The sequence below is a fragment of the Vipera ursinii genome (genome assembly GCF_947247035.1).
Source record: "Vipera ursinii genome assembly, chromosome: 7".
Taxonomy (NCBI): Eukaryota; Metazoa; Chordata; class Lepidosauria; order Squamata; family Viperidae; genus Vipera; species Vipera ursinii.
The window spans coordinates 3284152-3304151 of record NC_139521.1 but is presented as its reverse complement, the minus strand read 5'-3'; the positions used below and the strand labels follow the sequence as shown (position 1 = coordinate 3304151).

At 48.3% G+C, this 20000-nt stretch overlaps 1 protein-coding gene across 8 annotated transcripts in view; it reads right to left on the bottom strand.

Annotated features, from left to right (window-relative positions):
* ADD1 (adducin 1) overlaps positions 1–18939 on the bottom strand; it is a 54034-nt gene extending 35095 nt beyond the window's left edge. For all 8 annotated transcript variants that reach the window (XM_083367633.1, XM_083367626.1, XM_083367627.1 and 5 more), the window contains exons 1-9: positions 18830–18939; positions 7350–7559; positions 5491–5653; positions 4882–5033; positions 4347–4427; positions 2997–3146; positions 969–1112; positions 772–870; positions 311–487 (exon numbers count right to left, since the gene is read on the bottom strand). In XM_083367633.1, coding sequence (XP_083223759.1) covers positions 311–487; positions 772–870; positions 969–1112; positions 2997–3146; positions 4347–4427; positions 4882–5033; positions 5491–5653; positions 7350–7541 — 1158 coding nt within the window. In that variant the 5' untranslated portion in view covers positions 7542–7559; positions 18830–18939. The remainder of the gene's footprint in view (positions 1–310; positions 488–771; positions 871–968; positions 1113–2996; positions 3147–4346; positions 4428–4881; positions 5034–5490; positions 5654–7349; positions 7560–18829) is intronic.
* Positions 18940–20000: the final 1061 nt, after the last annotated feature.

Genomic DNA, 20000 nt, shown 5'->3' with positions numbered 1-20000 from the left:
TGAATAGCTCCTGTTTCGTGGTTCGTGTTTGCCCTGTTTGCTCTGTTTTATGTTAATAAATTTGGCAGGCTTAGTTCCAGCCTCTTGCCTTCTTGTAAAGGGGTTGTCCCTGCCTTTTCTGCAGGGCCGGTAGTAGGCTGGTACAGAACACCAATATCTATTCTATTCTATTCTATCCCATCCCACTCTGTATTCTATTTTGTTCTATTCCGTTCCGCTCCATGCCATGCCATTCATCCTCTACCATACTTGAACACCTATCCATCTCACTCAGGCTGACTCTATAGGCAGCGGCAGAGTTTTGTCTTACCAAATTGTCAAGCATTCGCATGAGGGCTTCAAATTCTTGTTCTCCAGTTTGCCATTTGGGGTGTGGGGCTGTCCCCTCCCCCGCTGCAGGCTCGTGGCTGTGAGGCCTGGCTTTGTATTTACTAGGATCCAAGAGCACTAAATTGTCCGCCCCCCCTGCGCTGGCCAGCGTCCGGACCTGAAAGTAAACAAGCAATGATAATTAGAAGAAACAAATCCAGCGCCGAGGTACTCTCCAATGTGGCTTATGCATGCCGCGTTACAAGTAGAATTTATCTCTTTAATTAAAGACCGGGGGGGGGGGGGGGAGGCAGTCTTTTGATATTCAACTAAAGCTCTCCTGACGCCCTTTCCCCCCCCCCACAGACGTGTGCTTTTATTCTAACAGCCTCAGCTGCTCGCGACACCCGTGTTTTCCCAAACCAATTTGAAGCGGATAAGCCGAGAAATGACACTGCTTACTTGGATCTCACACGCAACCACCAAATTGTGGATATAGTAAAAAGCCTCCTCCACGCTTTCTCCAACAGAGACCAAGCCATGGTTTCTGAGTATGAGGACCTGGAGGAGCCGAGGACAGAAAGAAAAGAGGTTGCAAGTCAAGAGAAATCCCACGCTTTCTGCCGGTCCCGCACGAGTGGGACTGTGTAGGTACTTACTTTACTTTTGGGGCCCAGGTTCTTTTGAATCAGGACCTTCTCTTCCTCGTTCACCAGAATGCCGTGGTAATCGTGGTATGCCACTTCTCCGAGAGACAGGGCCTCCGGCGAGATAGGCAGGAGGCCGTGTTTCATCGCCGATACCTGAGAATATTTTAATGGATTTTACTGACAGCAGTATATAAATCGGCTAGTGTTTTACCTCTAAATTGTCTATTCTCAAGGGAAAGACAACTTGGGGGGAGGGGGTTTGTCCCCTGCGGACAATTCTCTCATCTGGAAAAACCATCTCTTAAAACTCATTTCTGAGAAGGAAGCGAATTGTCAAAAAAAATTACTGGAAAGTAAAGCCGAGGCAAGCGGCTGAGAGAAGCCATTTTGAAAACTTCTGATACAGAAACCAATAGGCTAAAATTTGGAATAGAGTGGCGATGGGATGGGATAGGAATAGGACAGAATAGAAAATAGAACAGAATGAAATGGGAATAGAATAGAATAGAATAGAATAGAATAGAATAGAATAGAATAGAATAGAATAGAATAGAATAGAATAGAATAGAATAGAATAGAATAGAATAGAATAGAATAGAATAGAATAGAATAGAATAGAATAGAATACAAACAGAACGGAATGGCGGAACAGAACAAAACAGAACAGAAAATAGAGAATGGAATGAAATGGAATGGAATGGAACAGAACAGAACAGAACAGAATTTTCTTATTGACCAAGTGTGATTGGACACACAAGAAAATTGTCTCCGGTGCAGAAGCTCTCAGTGTACAAGCAACAAAATGACAAATCACGATCACAATCATAAAATACATAGATCCTAAAAGACAACATTCAGTGACAATCATAGGATACTAAATAAAGCAATTAACATAAACCATAAGATACAAACAATGTTTTTATCATAAAGTGCTATCGGGAAAGATAAGAAGGATAACAGTAACATAGCCCTACTTATATTATTCTGTGATTCCAAGAAAGCATTAATTCAGCAACCGATTGTTTTACTGGGCACGCCAGAGGCTGTGTAGCCAAAAAAATGTTGGAAATGCTTATTGTTTCAGAGGAACAGGCTGATACGCTTTTGGCGTCCTTAGTGTCGCCCCGTTTTACTATTTACCAAAGCGCTAAAAAGATGGTGGGAAAAAGCCCATAAAGTTGGGAATGTGGTAATTCAAGTGTACTCTGAAAATCTGTAATCTACTGGCGCATGGAAAGCTTTCGCTGTTGGAGCCTCTTGGCTCACTCCAGAAAATTGTTCCCACTCTGCGGGTAACACCCAACTTCAAACCGTAGAGGGATGGAAGAGGTGGTTAATTTTCATGCAGCTGATCTGGCCTTTTAGCAACTCGGCCTTTTAACAACTCCTATACTGGGGGGGGGGGACAATTATAGCAACTTTACCACCTGTGGACTTCAACTCCCAGAATGCCTGAGCCAGCTGAGCTGGCTCAGGCATTCTGGGAGTTAAAGTCCATAGGTGGTAAAGTTGCAGACAGGTGGTAAAGTTGCAGACGGCCCATCTCCTTTGTTAATACAGCTAGTACTCAACTTGCGAACAACCGAGCGCAACATTTTACGTTGCTAAGACAGAGAAATTTGTTACGGGAGTTTTGCCCCACCTTACAACTTTTTCCTGCCACATTTGTTAAGTGAACCATTGCAGGGGTTAAACGAGCAACACAGTTGTTAAGCGAAGCTGGTTTTTCTCTCCCCACCCCCCAAAAATGACTTTGCTTGTCAGAAGGTCACAAAAGGAGATCGCATGACTGCCATGGTCATCAATGGGGAGAGAATCAGCTGCCAAGCGTCCAAATACAAATCAGGTGACTGCAGGGATTGTCGCAACGGTCACCCAGTGTGAGAAATGGTAATGAGCCGCTGTATTAAAATGCCACTGTAACTTCAAAGGGTCGTTAAATGGAACTGCTGTAAGTAGAGGACCACCTGTGCTGTAGTGGCTCGTTGTGAACGCTCTTTGTGATTTCACAGCCAGAAGAAAAGAGAAGGCTCTTACTGCTGCTCCAGCGGGAGTGTGGATGTGAACAATGCATTTGACGTCCGGGCGGGCGGCGTAGATGGCCGAGTGCAACGTGAAACCAGCCGGATTAATCCCCAGGTTAGTGCTTCCACGATCAATGACATCGCCTTGGAAATTCACTTTCACCTGGTAACAGAAGACGGTATTAAATATTGAAGTTATTCTAACTCTTCCTGCAGGAGGGAAAGAGACGCCTGCCACCTGAAAGGGGATATAGGGGTAGGAATAGGAATAGGAATAGAATATACAATATACAATAGAATAGAAATAGAAATAGAAAAGGAATAGAATAATGAAATGAAGAACGGAATGGAATGGAATAGGAATAGAATAGAATATAGAATCTATAAAATAGAATAGAATAGAATAGAATAGAATAGAATAGAATAGAATAGAATAGAATAGAATAGAATAGAATAGAATAGAATAGAATAGAAATAGAAAAGGAATAGAATAATGAAATGAAGAATGGAATGGAATGGAATGGAATGGAATGGAATGGAATAGAATAGAATAGAATGGAATGGAATGGAATAGAATAGAATAGAAATAAAATAGGAATAGGAATAGAAATAGAAATAATGAAATGAAGAATGGAATGGAATAGGAGTAGAATAATAGAATAGAATAGAATTAATAGAAATAGAAAAGGAATAGAATAATAAAATGAAGAATGGAATGGAATGGAATGGAATGGAATAGAATGGAAGAGAAGCGAAGAGAAGAGAAGCCGGAAGGGCCCTCTGGAGGTCTTCTAGTCCAACCCCCTGCTCAAGCAGGAGACCCTATAGCATTTTAGACAATGTCTCTTCTTAAAAGCCTCCAGTGTTGGAGCAACCGCAACTCCTAGTGGCAACCTGTTCCACTTGTTAATTGTACTTACTGTCAGGAAGTTTCTCCTTAATTCCAGGTTGCTTCTCTTCCTGATTATTTCCCATCACTGTTTCTTGTCCTGCCTTCCGGTGCTTTGGAGAACAGCTTGATCCCCTCCTCTTTGGGGCAGCCCCTCAAATACCGGAAGACTGCTATCATGTCACCCATTGTCTTTTTTTCCTCTAAACTAGCCACACCCAAATCCCGCAACCGTTCTTCGTGTGTTTTAGTCTCCAGGCCTTTAATCATCCTAGCTGCCCTTCTCTGCACTTTTTACAAAAAGAAGGGTTATCATCAAGGCTGAGGGTTATCATCATGCATTTGGTATTTGAGAAATAAAGGTCTCGACGGGAAGGGCCCAATCCAAGATTTAAACGCGGCACTCACTGGTTCCAACCGGGAATGAGTTAAGACGTTCAGGAATTCTGTTTCTGTTTTTCATTTCTCACTTACCAGGCTGGATGCAGTAACTTCACTATAGAGAAGTCCAAAAGGCACAATCAGAAAATGTCCTTCCTCCACGTTTACTCTGACCTGCAAATAGGAAGGAGGAGGAAAGCTAAAAGCTCTGAGAGCCGCAATCTGAACTGCAGGAAACTCGAGATTTTAAATCAAAAAACCAAACAGATCTACAAGAGTTACACTGATGCGGCCCTGAGGTCCTCCTGACAACGCTGGCTGAGGAATTCTGGGAGTTGAAGTCCACAGGTCATAAAAGGGCCAAATTTGAAGAACCCTCCCAGAATTCCTTAGCCAAGCACGCTGCCTGAGGGATTCTGGGAGTTGAAGTCCACAAGTCATAAAAGGGCCAAGTTGGAAGAGCCCTCCCAGAATTCCTCAGCCAGGCACGCTGCCTGAGGAATTCTGGGAGCTGAAGTCCACAGATCATAAAAGGGCCCAGTGTGAAGACCCCCTGCTTTGTTGCTTAGACTGAATGGGACTGGATTCCCCCACCCCTACCCAGTTTCATTTCTCCTACGGAACTCACGGTGATGTGATTGTAAATGAGCTGGGACCAGCCAAAGAGATCGGCCAGCCTGTAGAACGCAGCCAGCTTGCAGCGGAGTAACTTCTCTCCCTTCTCGTAAGCGATGGAATCCGATCCCCGCAGATCGTTCACGGGCGTCACCATACCGAGGCCTGAAAGAAAAGACACGTGCAGAAGCCCGCTTCAATAGGAGGAGGAGCTCTCCAATCTAGTAATTAAAATCATTGCCAAATTACTAAAAATATAAAACTGCAGGTAGTCCTCGACTTACAACAGTCCGTTTAGTGACCATTCAAATTTACACGGGGAAAAAAAGTGACTTAGGACCATTTTTCACAGCAGAATCCCCATGACCGCTGCAGTGTCCCTGGGGTCATGCAATCCTCTTTTGTGACCTTCTGACAAGCAAAGTCTGTGGGGGAAGCCAGATTCACTTAACAATTAGGTTACTCACTTATCGTCTGTGGTGATTCCCTTAACAGCTGTGGCAAGAAATGTGGTGAAATGGGGCAAAACTCACATAACAGAAATCCTGGGGTCAACTGTGGTCGTTAGTTGAGGACTACCTGCACAGCCAAGAGGTCATCAGCCCTTCTCCATCTGACTCACTCATATTTAAGGCAGTCATGCCTCCTTGAGGAGCTAGTGGGTAGACGTTGGGAACGCTGGCCGTCATGAAGTCTGCAATCTGTTGTAGAGCCAGCAGGCCTGTAGGATTCTTCCCTTTCTTGAACTGTTCCTGGATCATGGATTCCAACTCTTCACAAAATGCCTAAGAACAGAGCAACACCGCATGTGAAAAGGCTGCTGAAGGAGCCGTGACTTGGCTTGCTGTCCAACTCCTTGGACAAAAGCAGGCACCTTCAGCGGGGTGCAGGAATGGAGCAGAAGTTTTCAGGATTTGGCCTGAAAATTTCAGCTCCCCTCAGGAGGCAACTCTGAGGAAAACATTTTGAGGGAATTTCAGCTCCCCTCAGGAGGCAACTCTGAGGAAAGCTTTTTGAGGGAATTTCAGCTCCCCTCAGGAGGCAGCTCTGAGGAAAAATTTTTGATGGAATTTCAGCTCCCTTCAGGAGGCAACTCTGGGGGAAATTCTCTGAGGTAATTTCAGCTCCCCTCAGGAGGCAACTGAGGAAAATTTTTTGATGGAATTTCAGCTCCCTTCAGGAGGCAACTCTGGGGAAAATTCTCTGAGGGAATTTCAGCTCCCCTCAGGAGGCAACTCTTTCAGTCAGCCTCCAGAGATGGGAGGGGGGGTGTCTTCTCAGCAGGTGGCAGCAGCTTGCAAACCTTCCTTACCTGCTTTACCAACGATTTAATGGGGAAGCCAGCAGAGAAGGTTGCAGCTGGCAATCACATAATTGCAGGGTACTTGACAACTGGTCTTTAAGTGCAAACAGAGTGCTGAGCATCCAGATCATGTGATCACAGGAGTGGTGGTGCAACGTTTTCCCGATGGCCAGAGGTTGTTTAAGGCAGGGGACCCCAACCTTTCTGGGTTGGCAGCCCAGTGGGAAAGGGAGGGGCACCTTTATGCGCACATGCGGACCCACACTAATGTGGCTGCATGCACTTGGGTGCGAATGGTGCCACGAGCATGCACGCTCCGCAAATGGGGCTGCTAGCACTAGCATGAGGCATGTGGCTCAGCTAGTGCTGGTGTTGAGGCATGGCTAGCACCTGCGCAAGACTCAGCTAGCATCGGCACGAGACTCGGTGGGCACTGGTGCAAGGGGGGGTTAGCGCACATGCACATGCGCATGCATTGTCAACCCACTCAGGCAGCCCAGTGGCCACGGCTCGGTAACGAGCTGTGGCCCATAGTTTGGGGACCTCTGGTTTAGGGGCCATAAAGGATCTTTCCTTAGACTATTGTAATTCTGGGCCATTAAACATTGTAAGACAAGCAGTATCCGTAGGATTTTTCAAGGACGGCGGGCGGCACAGAATATTGCATATCCTGTGATTATATTGATCTATCTATCTTATGTAGGAAATAATTTGGGCTGCAGCAGCCCTGAATTCTCTGAAGTCTATGCACTGCAGTATTGAATGTAATATTCCAGTATTTTGTCACCACTTTGCTTTAGTAACAACAGCAAGAAGAAAAACACATAACACTTGCGGAATGGATTCCGGAGCTATTTAAGGCCTTTTCACCCACACAGAACCTTTTCCCCACATGAAACCGCATTAGAAATCTGAACCACAAAACAGAGAGAGACAAGCAGTGCTTTTCAAGGAAACCCACACGTGTGCACTTTAGGAGGCCTTTTCCGGCTTAAGTCAAGACGCTAAAACTGCCTTGCTTGAAAAAGTCTTTAAAACGCAGAGAATTGAACAATGGTCTCATTTTCTTTCCTTGTCGCTCGCTGTGCATTCTTAGGATCCAACTTGTTGTACGTGCTTCTTTTTTCGGTCGTGCTTTTTTTTGGGGGTGGGGGGAGGAAATGATAATACATTCTTACCGGACTTTGGAGGATCATGGAAACTCTCTTTTTCTGTTCCATCATGTTGAAATCCTGGCGAAGGTCAGGGGCCATATTCCTCTCCCGCAAATAGTCGGGGTTGTTTTCATCCACTCTGTCAAAATATCTCTCTTTATGTGGAGCTGTTGGGGGTGGCGAGGTTACCACCTCGGCTCTCGTTTCACCATTCATAGTACAGTTTCAAGGGTTCTGCAAAAGTGAGAAGAAGAAAACATTTTTTATCAAAAAAAAGAGAGACCAAGGTGGCTCCTGTTAAAGCAAGCACTGGAAACGAGTGCGACTCCTACACAACGGAGCCCAGAATTTATGTTGCTAAGCGAGAAGTTTGTTCGGTGAACTCTGCCCCGTTTTACGAACTTTCGGGCCACAGCCGTTAAGTGAATCATTGCGGTTGTTAAGTTAAGGCCACGGTTGTTAAGTGGACCTGGCTTCCCCATTGACTTAATAAAAGTACTCTAACCATGAAAATAGTTATCAGCTGCCTATATCGCATTATGGAGTTCAATGGAAGATCATTCTAAACTACACAGTGAGGCTATTACAGCTGGTCCTTCACTTACAATAGCTTGGTTAGTGACCGTTCCAAGTTACAACGGCACTGAAACATTTGACTTGCGACCGTTTTTCACACTTGCGACCGTGGCAGCATCCCCACGATCACGTGATCAAAATTCAGACGTTTGGCCGCTGACTCATATTTATGACGGTTGCAGAGTCCCGGGGTCCCCTTTTGCGAACCTCCGACAAGCAAAGTCAATCTGGGTAAGCCAGATTCGCTTAACGACCGGGTTAACTGCAGTGTCTCAACAATTACGGCGAGAAAAGTCGTAAAGCGGGGCAGTTCCCCTGGGCCCCACTGTGGTCCTAAAGCAAGGACTACCTGCAACGCCTCCGCTTGGTAGGATGTTTAAAAGGTTACGAGTTGGAATTTGTGAAATGTTATTGTTTGCACAGCCATGAATGTAAAATATATATGTATACTGCAGTTACCGTTCTGGTTTCGTCTCTGGAAAACTTTTCAAAACTGGTCCTTGCCTAGAGGCAGCAGCAGGGTTAAATACCCTCCCAACTCCAGAAAAGAGTCCTCGACTTACAACTCTTCATTTAACGACCACCCAAAGTTACAATGGCACTTCCAAAAGTGACTTACGAGCGTTTTTCATGCTTAACGACCACTGGCCATGGTCACGTGATCAAAACTCAAGACGCTGGGCAAACTGACTCACATCTATGACCGTCGCAGTGTCCGTCCCCCCGGTGTGTGGGTGTGTGACGGGATCCCCCTTTTGCGACCTTCTGAGAAGCAAAGTCAATGGGGGAAGCCAGGTTCGCTTAACAACCGCGTTGCTACCTTAGCAACGGCAGGGATTCGTTGAACAACTGAGGCAACAAAGGTCGTAAAAGAGGGCAACATTCACTTGACGAGTGTCGCACTCGAGGCACAGAAATGTTGGGCCCGGTTGTGGCCGGACGTCGAGGACTAGCTGCATAGATTTCCTGCACAAATCATCCACCTCAACTCTCATGGCTTTTAAAGGACTTCCACATCGCTCTGTGGGCTTGCAGCGGACATCCATGGTTTTTCTGTTTGCATGGTTTCTGCCAGGCAGCCGACTCTCAAAGGGGGTGACTGTCCAGGTTCTGCAGGAAATCCTGGACAAGGACTCCATCTGGGGGCTTCCTGCTAACCCTGGGGGGGGGCCTCTCTGTTTAAAAGCAGAGGGAGGAAAGTTGCACCTGGCCAGGTGCCAGGAAAATGCAGCCAGGACCTGCTAACAAGTCCCGCCCTCCTTTCCTCTGAATTGACAGCTATGCAGAAGCAGGACAGAACAGAGTGGGAAGGGACCTTGGAGGTCTTCTAGTCCAGCCCCCTGCTCAAGCAGGAGCTCCTATACCATTTCAGACCAGTGGCTGTCCAGTCTCTTCTTAAAAACCTCCAGTGATGGAGCGCCCACGATTTCTGGAGGCAAAGCTGTTCCACTAGTTAATTGTCCTCACTGTCAGGAAGTTTCTCCTTAATTCCAGGTTGCTTCTCTCCTTGATTAGTTTCCAATCATTGCTTCTCGTCCTTCCCTCTGGTGCTCTGGAAAATAACGTGACCCCCTCCTCTTTGGGGCAGCCCCTCAAATACTGGAAGGCTGCCATCGTGTTCCCCCTCCCCGCTAGGTCCCTTTCTTTAAACTAGCCCAGGGGTAGGCAACCTTGGCTCTTTTATGACTTGTGGACTTCAACTCCCAGAATTCCTGAGCCAGCACGGCTCAGTTTGGAGGAAAAAAACCCCTTTCCCCTCAGTGTGGCTGGCTCAGGAATTCTGGGAGTTGAAGTCCACAAGCCATGAAGGGGCCATAGTTCCCCCATGCTGGCTCAGGAATTCTGGGAGTTGAAGTCCACAGGTCATGAAGGGGCCATAGTTCCCCCATGCTGGCTCAGGAATTCTGGGAGTTGAAGTCCACGAGTCATCAAAGAGCCAAGGTTGCCTGGACTAGCCAAACCCAAGTCCCACAGCCGTCCTTCAAACGTTTTCGTCCCCAGGCCTTTGATCCTCTTAAGTTGCTCTCCTCTGAACTTTTCCCAAAAACTCGACATCTCTTTTGCGGTATGGTGACGGAAATTGGTCACAGCCTTGGGTTCAACGTGAGAGGCGAGCACAAATGAAGATCAGCAGGGCTGGGGGAAAAAAAGCCAGTAACAATGGCCAAGAAACGGGAGCGGGAGGCAGAGAGGAAGGACTTTGCCCCCGGGAGTGCAAAGTTAAGGGCGGAGAGCAGTTTTGGCTCCCCACGGGGGTCCTCGGCCCCCTCCTCAGCCGTGTTGCCCCGACAAAGCTGGGGCTTCAGAGCTTTGCTCTTTTGATGCTGGCACGAAGAAGCCGCGTTGGAAGGAAAAAAAGGCAGGGAAGAAGAACAGCCTGGAACGATTCTGCCGCACGTGGCCGATGCACCCAAGTGTTTAGATAAAATAAAGAGTTTTCCATCCAGCACAGCACATTAGTATTCATTCCCGTCCCTGGAAAGCTGCCCAAAGGCCCCACCCTGAATGGAAGCCAACAGAAATCGTAAATTCAAGGGAAAGCGAGTACAAGGGAACAAAAATGCAGAATGTTTTTACACAGATCTGTGCAAGACCTATCCTCCGTGCCGCTGTTTAAAAGTAGGGGGAAAAAGGAAACCTTTCATTAAAAACAAAAAAACCCCCAATCATTACAGCTTTTACCCTTTTAGGTCTGAAAGGCGCTGCGGCGCCCTTGTATGCTCTGGATTTTAAACAGAAAGAAGAATTCAAAGAAGGTGGGGACAAACATCTTTATATCGGCCAACGCTAAATAATAATAATAATAATAATAATAATAATAATAATAATAATAATAATAATAATAATAATAATAATTTATTTGGAAGGGACCTTGGAGGTCATCTAGTCCAACCCCCTGCTCAGGCAGGAAACCCTAGACCATTTCAGGCAAATGGCTGTCCAGTCTTAAAAACTTCCAGTGTTGGAGCATTCACCACTTCTGGAGGCAGGTTGTTCCACTGGTTAATTGTTCTGACTGTCAGGAAGTTTCTCCTTAGTTCCAGGTTGCTTCTCTCCTTGACTAGTTTCCATCCGTTGCTTCTTGTCCTGCCTTCAGGTGCCTTGGAGAATAGCTTGACTGCCTCTTCTTTGGGGCAGCCCCTGAGATATTGGAAGGCTGCTATCATGTCACCCCTCACCCTTCTCTTCGTTAACCATACTTGATGGTTAACCATACTTGATGGTCTGGATGGAGGAACTGATAGCCAAATCTGGAAGCCACGTTCTGCCTGCGTTTACCTTCCCAATAAGGATTTAAAAGCGATTCGTTAGGGTACCCTGATAAAAGTGGGGTCTCCCTACGAAAAGGGAGATCCACCTTACGCTCCTTTTTATAGTTAATGTAAGAACGAATAATGCAAGAGGAACGTCGATTGGGCAGGATAAAAGCCACCTCCCCTTTGCACAGGAAATCAGTTTGACATGCGGTCAAACGCGTTACGCATTTGCATCCCATAATATCCCGCGTCTTCATTGAAATGAGGTCTGATGTCAGAAGGGCGTACATTTTTAAGGAAAAAAAGTTGTTTGGAGTTCACGAAAGAGACAAACCAGATGCCAATTGGTACTAACAAACTTTTTTCTTCTCTGGAAGCTACACACCAGCCAGTTTATCTTTTCGGTTTAGGAATGTTAAAAGCTATTCCTACATTCCAAGTCTGGAATGAGCTTGAGCATTATTTTAAAAGAGAGCAAATAAGTCAGATTAGAAATGCAAGGTAACTAGGTTAGTTAACAAACTGCAAAATCCATGTCAGGTGCCCCCTCGGAACAAAAATGTCCCGTATTTGTAAGATACTTGTCCTAAATTTAAGCGGACCATTTACATTAAGATTGTGTGAGTTTTTCCTCTCTAGGACTGGGACTATTCCTGTTTCACCTGGCCTTACGTGTTTATATTAAAGGCTGTTATCTGGCACACCTCTTATTTAGAGAGCTTTTTTTTTTCCCCACGCAAAGCCAAAAGTAAAAAAAGGGGTAAAAGAGACTGCAGCACTGTGTTCGGTGCCCCAGGGGAAGAGAAAATAAAATAAAAAAAATTATTTTGGAAAAAATAAACTGGCTAGTAAAGTCTGGCTGGAGACACTGCCCCCCCCCCAAACGCTTCACCTCTGTGGGGGAAAAAAAACAGACTAAAATGTTGACTTTCCTCAATTTCAGCTACAAAAGAGGGAGCGCAGGAAGCCCATTCCCCACCTTTGACTCTAAACGAGAAAAACTAAGGCGGATTTTTCTCAAACATTTTTTTTTTAAAAAAAGGGGTGGATGTCCCTTTTTTAAGATGAGCTCAGCTCCGCAGGGCTTTGTGGATGCTGTTTTTCTCGGCAATTGTACACACGCATCCTTCTGGGATGCTTCCAACCCCCTTCTGGCCTGCAAGAGCTTTTTACTCTGGGTCTCTCCACCCAGCGGCCGGAAAGATCCAGCTTAAGCCCCCCAAAAAACGAGATGCTGGGAAACTTGAGCTCATTACATCCCGCGCAGGAGCAACTTGCAGAGAAGCAGAGAGAGACAACAACCCTGTGGAGGGGAACAGATAGCTTTTCCGGGTTGCCTAAGCTGAGAGACCAGAAACCTTCTTTAAATCTTGGGAAGCAGACCACAGGGCCCCTCCCAGACTCGCTGGGCGAAAGAGGGAGGAGAAGGTAAAGTACAACAGGCTTGCCCAGTTCCGTTAGGCCAGAGGTAGGCAAGCTCGGCTCTTTGATGACTCGTGGACTTCAACTCCCAGAATTCCTCAGCCAGCTTGGCTGGCTCAGGAATTCTGGGAGTTGAAGTCTACGAGTCATCAAAGAGCCGAGCTTGCCTACCCCTGCGTTAGGCCAACTCCTTCCCTTTAGCCAGGAGTTTCTTTCTAAGCCGGTCTGACCTCGAAGGGTTAGCAAGAAAAGCTTCGTACTGCACCGCACGCCAGACAATTCGGAAACGCAACTGATTACGCCTTTTCAACGTCGTCGCCATCCACCCTATTTCACTCTCCAAGCACGCATGTTTAAATTAATCCGTCGCAAGTAAAGTTACCCGTAGGGGGGAAACCTGGACCGTGCCAGGGCACCAATGCTTATAGAAACAGAAATAAGGGGTATACAATTTAATGTCACGAAGAAGAAAAGGGGGTGGTGGTGGATTTTTTTGTCTAGATGCCATTAACATATGCACACTGAATTGTAACATATACAGCGTCCACACGTGCGTCTCGACGCATATATATATATATATTTATGTCTGTCGTGTGTGGGGGGCTCTCCAGAAGCTTATTTTAAAACGTTCTCGCCTCATTCACGGCCTTTAGGCGTCAGGCGTCCAACTTCCTTGCTATCCCTTTTCCAATCTGATAAAGGAATCCATTTCCCCCCCCCACCTTTAAGTGAATAGAATCCACACCACGGAGGGTGCAATTCAAAATGCCTTCCACGGAGGATGCTCAGGTAGGATTCGCAAAAAAAGGAAAGATGGATCGTCTCCTGCCACTTGAGTGGGTTGCGTTCCTCTCTGAAACCTCCACAACCCCTCTGGCCAGAACGGCGTTGTTGTTGTTTTGTGTTGTTGTTTTTTTAAAAAAAGGAAGAACAACTGGAGCACCACAAGCCACACTCTGGCTGCAAAGACACAATGAAGTCTGCTCAGGCCCAACAGGGAGACACCGCAGCAGAGGTCACATCCTGTAAAACCCAACACGGAGACGCTAATCCCAGAAGTCACGTCCAATCAATCAATCACCGACAGGAGGAGGCAACCAGTTTGGTGCACTGGGGTAATTAAGGCACAGGGCTAAAGAGAGCAGGAGAGCGCGAGCCGGTCACTGTCTCTCAGCCTCAGGAAGGAGGCAATGGCCAACCACGTCCAAATAGCCTAGCAAGAAAACTGCAGGGTCAACCCGGGCTCAGAGACACAGGCTCCATAAGGCACGGTCTTCTGCGGCTCTGCTGATGCTCCTGGCCCCATCAGTTCAGGCCTGGCACCCTAGGACAGGCAGTAGCCAAAAGCGTCGGCCCCATAAGCGGCTTGAAAAAAAGCCAGCGGCTGCATGACCCTGGGATATAACACCACAAGGAAGCCAAGAGTTCGGCAATCATCCTCGATTTATTTATCAATAGCACTTAAGACTTATATAACGCACTCACGGTGCTTTACAACCCTCTCCAAGCGGGTTAAAGAGTCAGCCTCTCGCCGCCCCCCCCCCCCCGCAACAATCTGAATCCTCATTTTATGGACCTGGGAAGGATGGAAGGCTCAGTCAACTTTGAGCCGGTCAGGATCGAACTTCTTGGGTGTGGGCAGACTCAGCCTGCAATACTGCATTCTAACCACTGCGCCATCACAACTCCTATTTACGAAACCCATCTTCCTATCCAAAGTGACTTTGGGCAGCTAGATCTTACTTACGGGCTTTCAAATTATTATTTTTTTAAAAAAAAGTTTTAAATATGGCCCCAAGTAGGATCGCCAAACTGTTTTTTAAGATTTTTAGGATTACTTGATAGCTCTTGAGGCTGATTTAATTTACGTTCCATGCAGTTCTACCAATAATTAAAAAAAAAAAACTGGGGTGGATATCCATGCCATTTTGCAAAACAACGGAACTCCTGAAAAAAAATGTGAGAAATAACGACTGCTGAGGTGCAACAAGAGGTGCTTCAGAAGAGTCAGAGAAGACGATATACATGACAAGCTTCAATCTGGAGGGCTTTTGGATGAATTGAATGAGGTTGGAGGAAAAACGACGTCTAGAAGGGGTGCTATTAACGTAAGTGGGGGGCAACGATATAGTGAATAGCAGGGATGTGTTACGTTTGTCTAAGATCCAAAGTGGTTCTTTCAAGTTATTGTCAGGATGTCCATCCCCCTAAAAGAACTGTCTTCAGAAATATTCAAAACACAAAAAACAGCTAGGTGGATATGGCAAAAAGTTATCAGGTTACAATGAAAATAATGATGATGGTGATGATGATGATGTTGAAAGGGACCTTGGAGGTCTTCTAGCCCAAGCCCCCTGCTCAGGCAGGAAATCCTATACCATTTCAGACAAATGGTTGTCCAGTCTTTTCTTAAAAACTTCCAGTGTTGGAGCATTCACCACTTCTGGAGGCAGGTTGTTCCACTGGTTAGTTGTTCTAACTCTCAGGAAGCTTCTCCTTAGTTCCAGGTTGCTTCTCTCCTTGATGAGTTTCCATCCGTTGCTTCTTGTCCTGCAGAACTAAATGCAGAACTATTCCACTCCTATTTTTGCACAGTCTTCTTGAAAAAGGGAGCATGCATGCATTCCTTCTTGTCACTGGGCAGGAAGGGATCTTGGAGATCAATTTAGATCAACCCTCTATCCATTGTGAGAATCCTCAGACCTGGAGATGCAGTGGTGTAGCAGTTGTCGTTGGGGTCTTAAGATCCACATATCTGAAAACTTGCCAGGATTGAGAAATACGGCTCAAATGCAACCAACAGGCAGAACGTTCCCCGGTCTGCCTTTTCTTCTTTCGGAGCTAGGGACAAGATCCGTTTCTTGCTTTGTTTTCATATACAGCTGTTAATTTGATTTAAAAAGCAGACCAATATAGCTATGTTAATTCCCAGGAGTTGTTTACATCAAGAAGGCAGACGAGGCAATGCCAGACAGCCCCACTTGTTATGCCCAGAGCATCAATGATGTACGTTCGGCAGCCTGTAAATGCTAAGTCACCACCACTGGGTAATAGCCAATCACAACACATTGATACAGACACAGCATTAATTCCCTAGATGATGGGGGTGGGTGGGTGGTGGGGTGGTCAATATCAGCTCTGCTTTGGCATCTAATCTATGTATGGAACGGATGGATGGAAACTAATCAAGGAGAGAGGCAACCTGGAATGAAGGAGAAACCTCCTAACAGTGAGGACAATTAAGCAGGGGTGGCTGCTCCGTCCCTGAGGTTTTTAAGAAGAGACTGGACAGCCACTTGGCTGGAATGCTATAGGGCAGGGGTAGGCAACCGTGGCTCTTTTATGACTCATGGACTTCAACTCCCAGAATTCCTGAGCCAGCCATACTGGCTCAGGAATTCTGGGAGTTGAAGTCCATGAGTCATAAAAGAGCCACAGTTGCCTAAGCCTGGTATAGGGTCTTCTGCTCGAGCAGGGGGCTGGACTAGAAGACCCCCACCCCCCCAAGCTCTCTTCCAGCTCTATTCAGATTGATTGGTTGACTGATTGATATGGCATGAGCAGCGGGTTGGACTAGAAGACCTCCAAGGTCCCTCCCAGCTCTATTCTGATTGATTGGTTGATTGTCTGAAATGGCACAGGATCTCCTGCTTGAGTAGGGGGCTGGACTAGAAGACCTCCAAGGTCCCTCCCAGCTCTCTTCTGAGCTGAACTGAATCCCAGGGAATATACACTGCAACTCATTTTCCTACCAAACAACCACTCATGCCAGAACACTTTGTACCAAACAGGTCATTTAGTCCAGAAAACCATCAGCACGAGTCACACGTCAGAAAAGGCAACGGCTAAATAAAAAAACAAGATATAAGGTCTGGGAGCCTGAGGATCGTCCCATTTTTAAGAGTTACCCATGACCAGTGTGTGCGCACGCGCGCGTGCCACAAAACAACTAAGGTAATAAAAGTTGCAGGTAGTCCTTGATTTATGACAATTGAGCCCAAAATTTACGTTTGCTAACCCTCAGAAGTGAGCTTTATCCCATTCTACCACCTTTATTGCCACAGATTGTTAGCTGAATCACTCCAGCCGTTCAGTTAGTACGGCGGCTGCTAAGTGAGTCTTGGCTGCCCCCTTGACCTGGCTTTCAGGAGGTCACAAAAGGGGATCCCGCGACCCCAGGACGTGGCGACCGTCATAACGACGGGTCGGCCGACAAGCGTCCAAATTCCGACCGCCTGACCATGGGGATGCTTGCAAGGGTGGAGAAAGCGGTCCGGAGTTCCCTTTTTGAGCCCCAGGGCCGTTGTAACTTCCAACGGTCACTAAGCAAATGGCAGCTAAGTCGAAGAGTAGCTGCCTCGCGCTCTTGGCATTCCACAGGGAGGTTGGCACCCAAACGGGGCGGCTTCTTCCTAACGGTCCTCTTCCTAACAGTCCTTGAACCAGTTTGTTTGGGTTGTTTTTTTTTGCCCTCCAGGGGCCGGCATCTCCCAACCCTCAGCACTGCTTGGCAGAGATGCAGACGCTGATTGCAGGGATGGCCTGGCCGGCAAGGCCAAGGCCTAAGAATGGGGGGAGGGAAGGGGGGAAGAGGCCCTTCAAAGTCCTCTGGGGGGGAAAAGAAGGGGAAAGAGACCCTCCAATGTCCCCTCTGGGAGGGAGGGGGAGGAAGAGACCCTCCAAAGTTGTCTCTTGGGGGAGGGGGAGGAAGAGACCCTCCAAAGTCCTCTCGGGGGGGAGGGGGAGGAGGAGACCCTCCAACATCCTCTGGGGCGGAGGGGGAGGAAAAAGAGACCCTCCAAAGTCCTTTCCAGGGGGGAGGGAGGAAAAAGAGACCCTCCAAAGTCCTTTCCAGGGGGGAGGGGGAGGAAGAGACCCTCCAACGTCCTCTTGGTGGGGGGAGGGAGGAAAAAGAGACCCTCCAACGTCCTCTGGGGGGGTGGGAGGAGAAAGAGACCCTCCAAAGTTGTCTCTGAGAGGGAGGGAAGGAAGAGACCCTCCAACGTCCTCTTGGGGGGGTGGGAGGAGAAAGAGACCCTCCAAAGTTGTCTCTTGGGGGGAGGGAGAGGAAGAGACCCTCCAAAGTCCTCTCTGGGGGGAGGGGGAGGAAGAGACCCTCCAACGTCCTCTTGGGGGGAGGGGGAGGAAAAAGAGACCCTCCAAAGTTCCCTAGGGGGGAGGGGGAGAAAGAGACCCTCCAACATCCTCTTGGGGGGTTGGAAGGAGAAAGAGACCCTCCAAAGTTGTCTCTTGGGGGGAGGGGGAGGAAGAGACCCTCCAAAGTCCTCTCCGAGGGGGGGAGGGGGAGGAAGAGACCCTCCAAAGTCCTCTTGGGGGGAGGGGGAGGAAAAAGAGACCCTCCAAAGTCCCCTCTGGGGGGGAGGGGGAGAAAGAGACCCTCCAACATCCTCTTGGGGGGGTGGGAGGAGAAAGAGACCCTCCAAAGTCCTCTCTGGGGGGAGGGGGAGGAAGAGACCCTCCAAAGTCCCCTCTGGGGGGGAGGGGGAGGAAGAGACCCTCCAAAGTCCTTTCCGGGGGGGAGGGGGAGGAAGAGACCCTCCAAAGTTGTCTCTTGGGGGGGGTGGGAGGAGAAAGAGACCCTCCAACGTCCTCTTGGGGGGGAGGGAGGCAAAAGAGACCCTCAAACGTTGTCTCTGGGGGGGAGGGGGAGGAAGAGACCCTCCAACGTCCTCTTGAGGGGGTGGGAGGAGAAAGAGACCCTCCAAAGTCCTCTGGGGGGGAGGGGGAGAAAGAGACCCTCCAACATCCTCTTGGGGGGTTGGAAGGAGAAAGAGACCCTCCAAAGTTGTCTCTGGGGGGGTGGAAGGAGAAGAAGACACCCTCCAACATCCTCTTGGGGGGGGGGGAGGGAAAAGAGACCCTCCAAAGTCCTCTCCGAGGGGGGGAGGGGGAGAAAGAGACCCTCCAACATCCTCTTGGGGGGGTCTTTCCCTCCCCCTCCCCCCGTTCTCCCCCCCATAACACCTCCCACGTGCAAGAGAGGACTCCCCCCACACACACACCTACAGAGAAGGGGAAAGAAACACGGCCGGGGGGGGTGTCTGAGGGAGGGGCTGCTTGGCCGCCTGAGGCTTCCCTCGGCCCCTCCCGGGAGCGACGCCCCGCCCGGAGAGGCAACGGCTGAGGGGGCCTGAGGAGGAGCCGCCCGCTTCCCTGCCGGCCCTGCCTCCTCCTCCTCCGAGGCCGCGCCGAGCCTCCCCTGGGAGGCCCACCCACGCAGCGGCTCACCTGGAGCGGAGAAGCGGCGGCGGCGGCGGCCCAGGCGAGTCGAGGCTCCGGCGGTTCCCGCCCTCCTCCGCCTCCGCGGGCGCGGCTGGCAGGTCTGCAGGCCAAGGAGCGCGGCGGCCATTGGACGGCGCCGCCCCGCCAGCAAGGACGCCGCGGATTGGCCGCCCCGCCGCCCGGGCCCCGCCCCGCCCCGCCCCGCCGCCCGCTCTGACTGAGGCGCAGCTCTGAGGGCCCGCCATTCGGGGCCTGCTTGGCCGAGCGGGGCCCCTCAGGGAAGCGGTCTTTTCGGCTTCTCGGCTCATGAAGGGGGCTGAATACACCACCACCACCACCCCTCCGCCTCTGGGACGCCCCCTCAGCCCCGGCTTATCAGTTCCAAGCGTTTGCCGATGAAGTGGGAATGTGTTTTAAAATCCTTTAAACCAGGGCTCTCCAACCTTTGACAACTTTGCGACGGGTGGACTTCAACTCCCAGAATTCCTCAGCCAGCGTAGTTGCGAAGAACAGCTGGCTGAGGAATTCTGGGAGTTGAAGTTCGCAAGTAAAGTTGTCAAGGTGGGAGACCCCTGCGTTTAAACCAGGGGTCTTCAAACTTAGCCCTTTTATGACTTGTGGACTTCAACTCCCTGAATTCCTCAGCCAGCGTGCCTGGCTGAGGAATTCTGGGAGTTGAAGTCCACAAGTCATAAAAGGGCCAAGTTTGAAGACCCCTGGTTTAAACCAACAATGCAAAAGCAGAAAGGGACTCGAAAAGGAAGTTTAAAAGGAAGCATAAATTGGATAATAACCGCACGATTCGCTTAATAACTGCATATGATTCGTTTAGCGATATATATATATATATATATGTATATGTATATGTATAAATAAAAATACATTTTTATGTTAAGAGAAAGGAACGCTAATTTTTTATTTAAAGTAAAGCTGGGGAAGAGGTGTTACATTTCAAGCACAAATCTTTTGTGGAAGGCACAGATCCTCGGGGGGGGGCTCAAAATATTTTTTATAGCTGGTTTGCAGCCCATATGTCCCCCACCCTGCAAAATAAAAAAAAATAGCCGTTTCACAGAAAGATTCAGGAAAAAAAAAAAGTCGAAATGATATCTTGAGAGCTAGCAGAGCTGGGATTTGTTTTGATCCTGAGCAAAAATGATTTTTGGGATGGTTCATT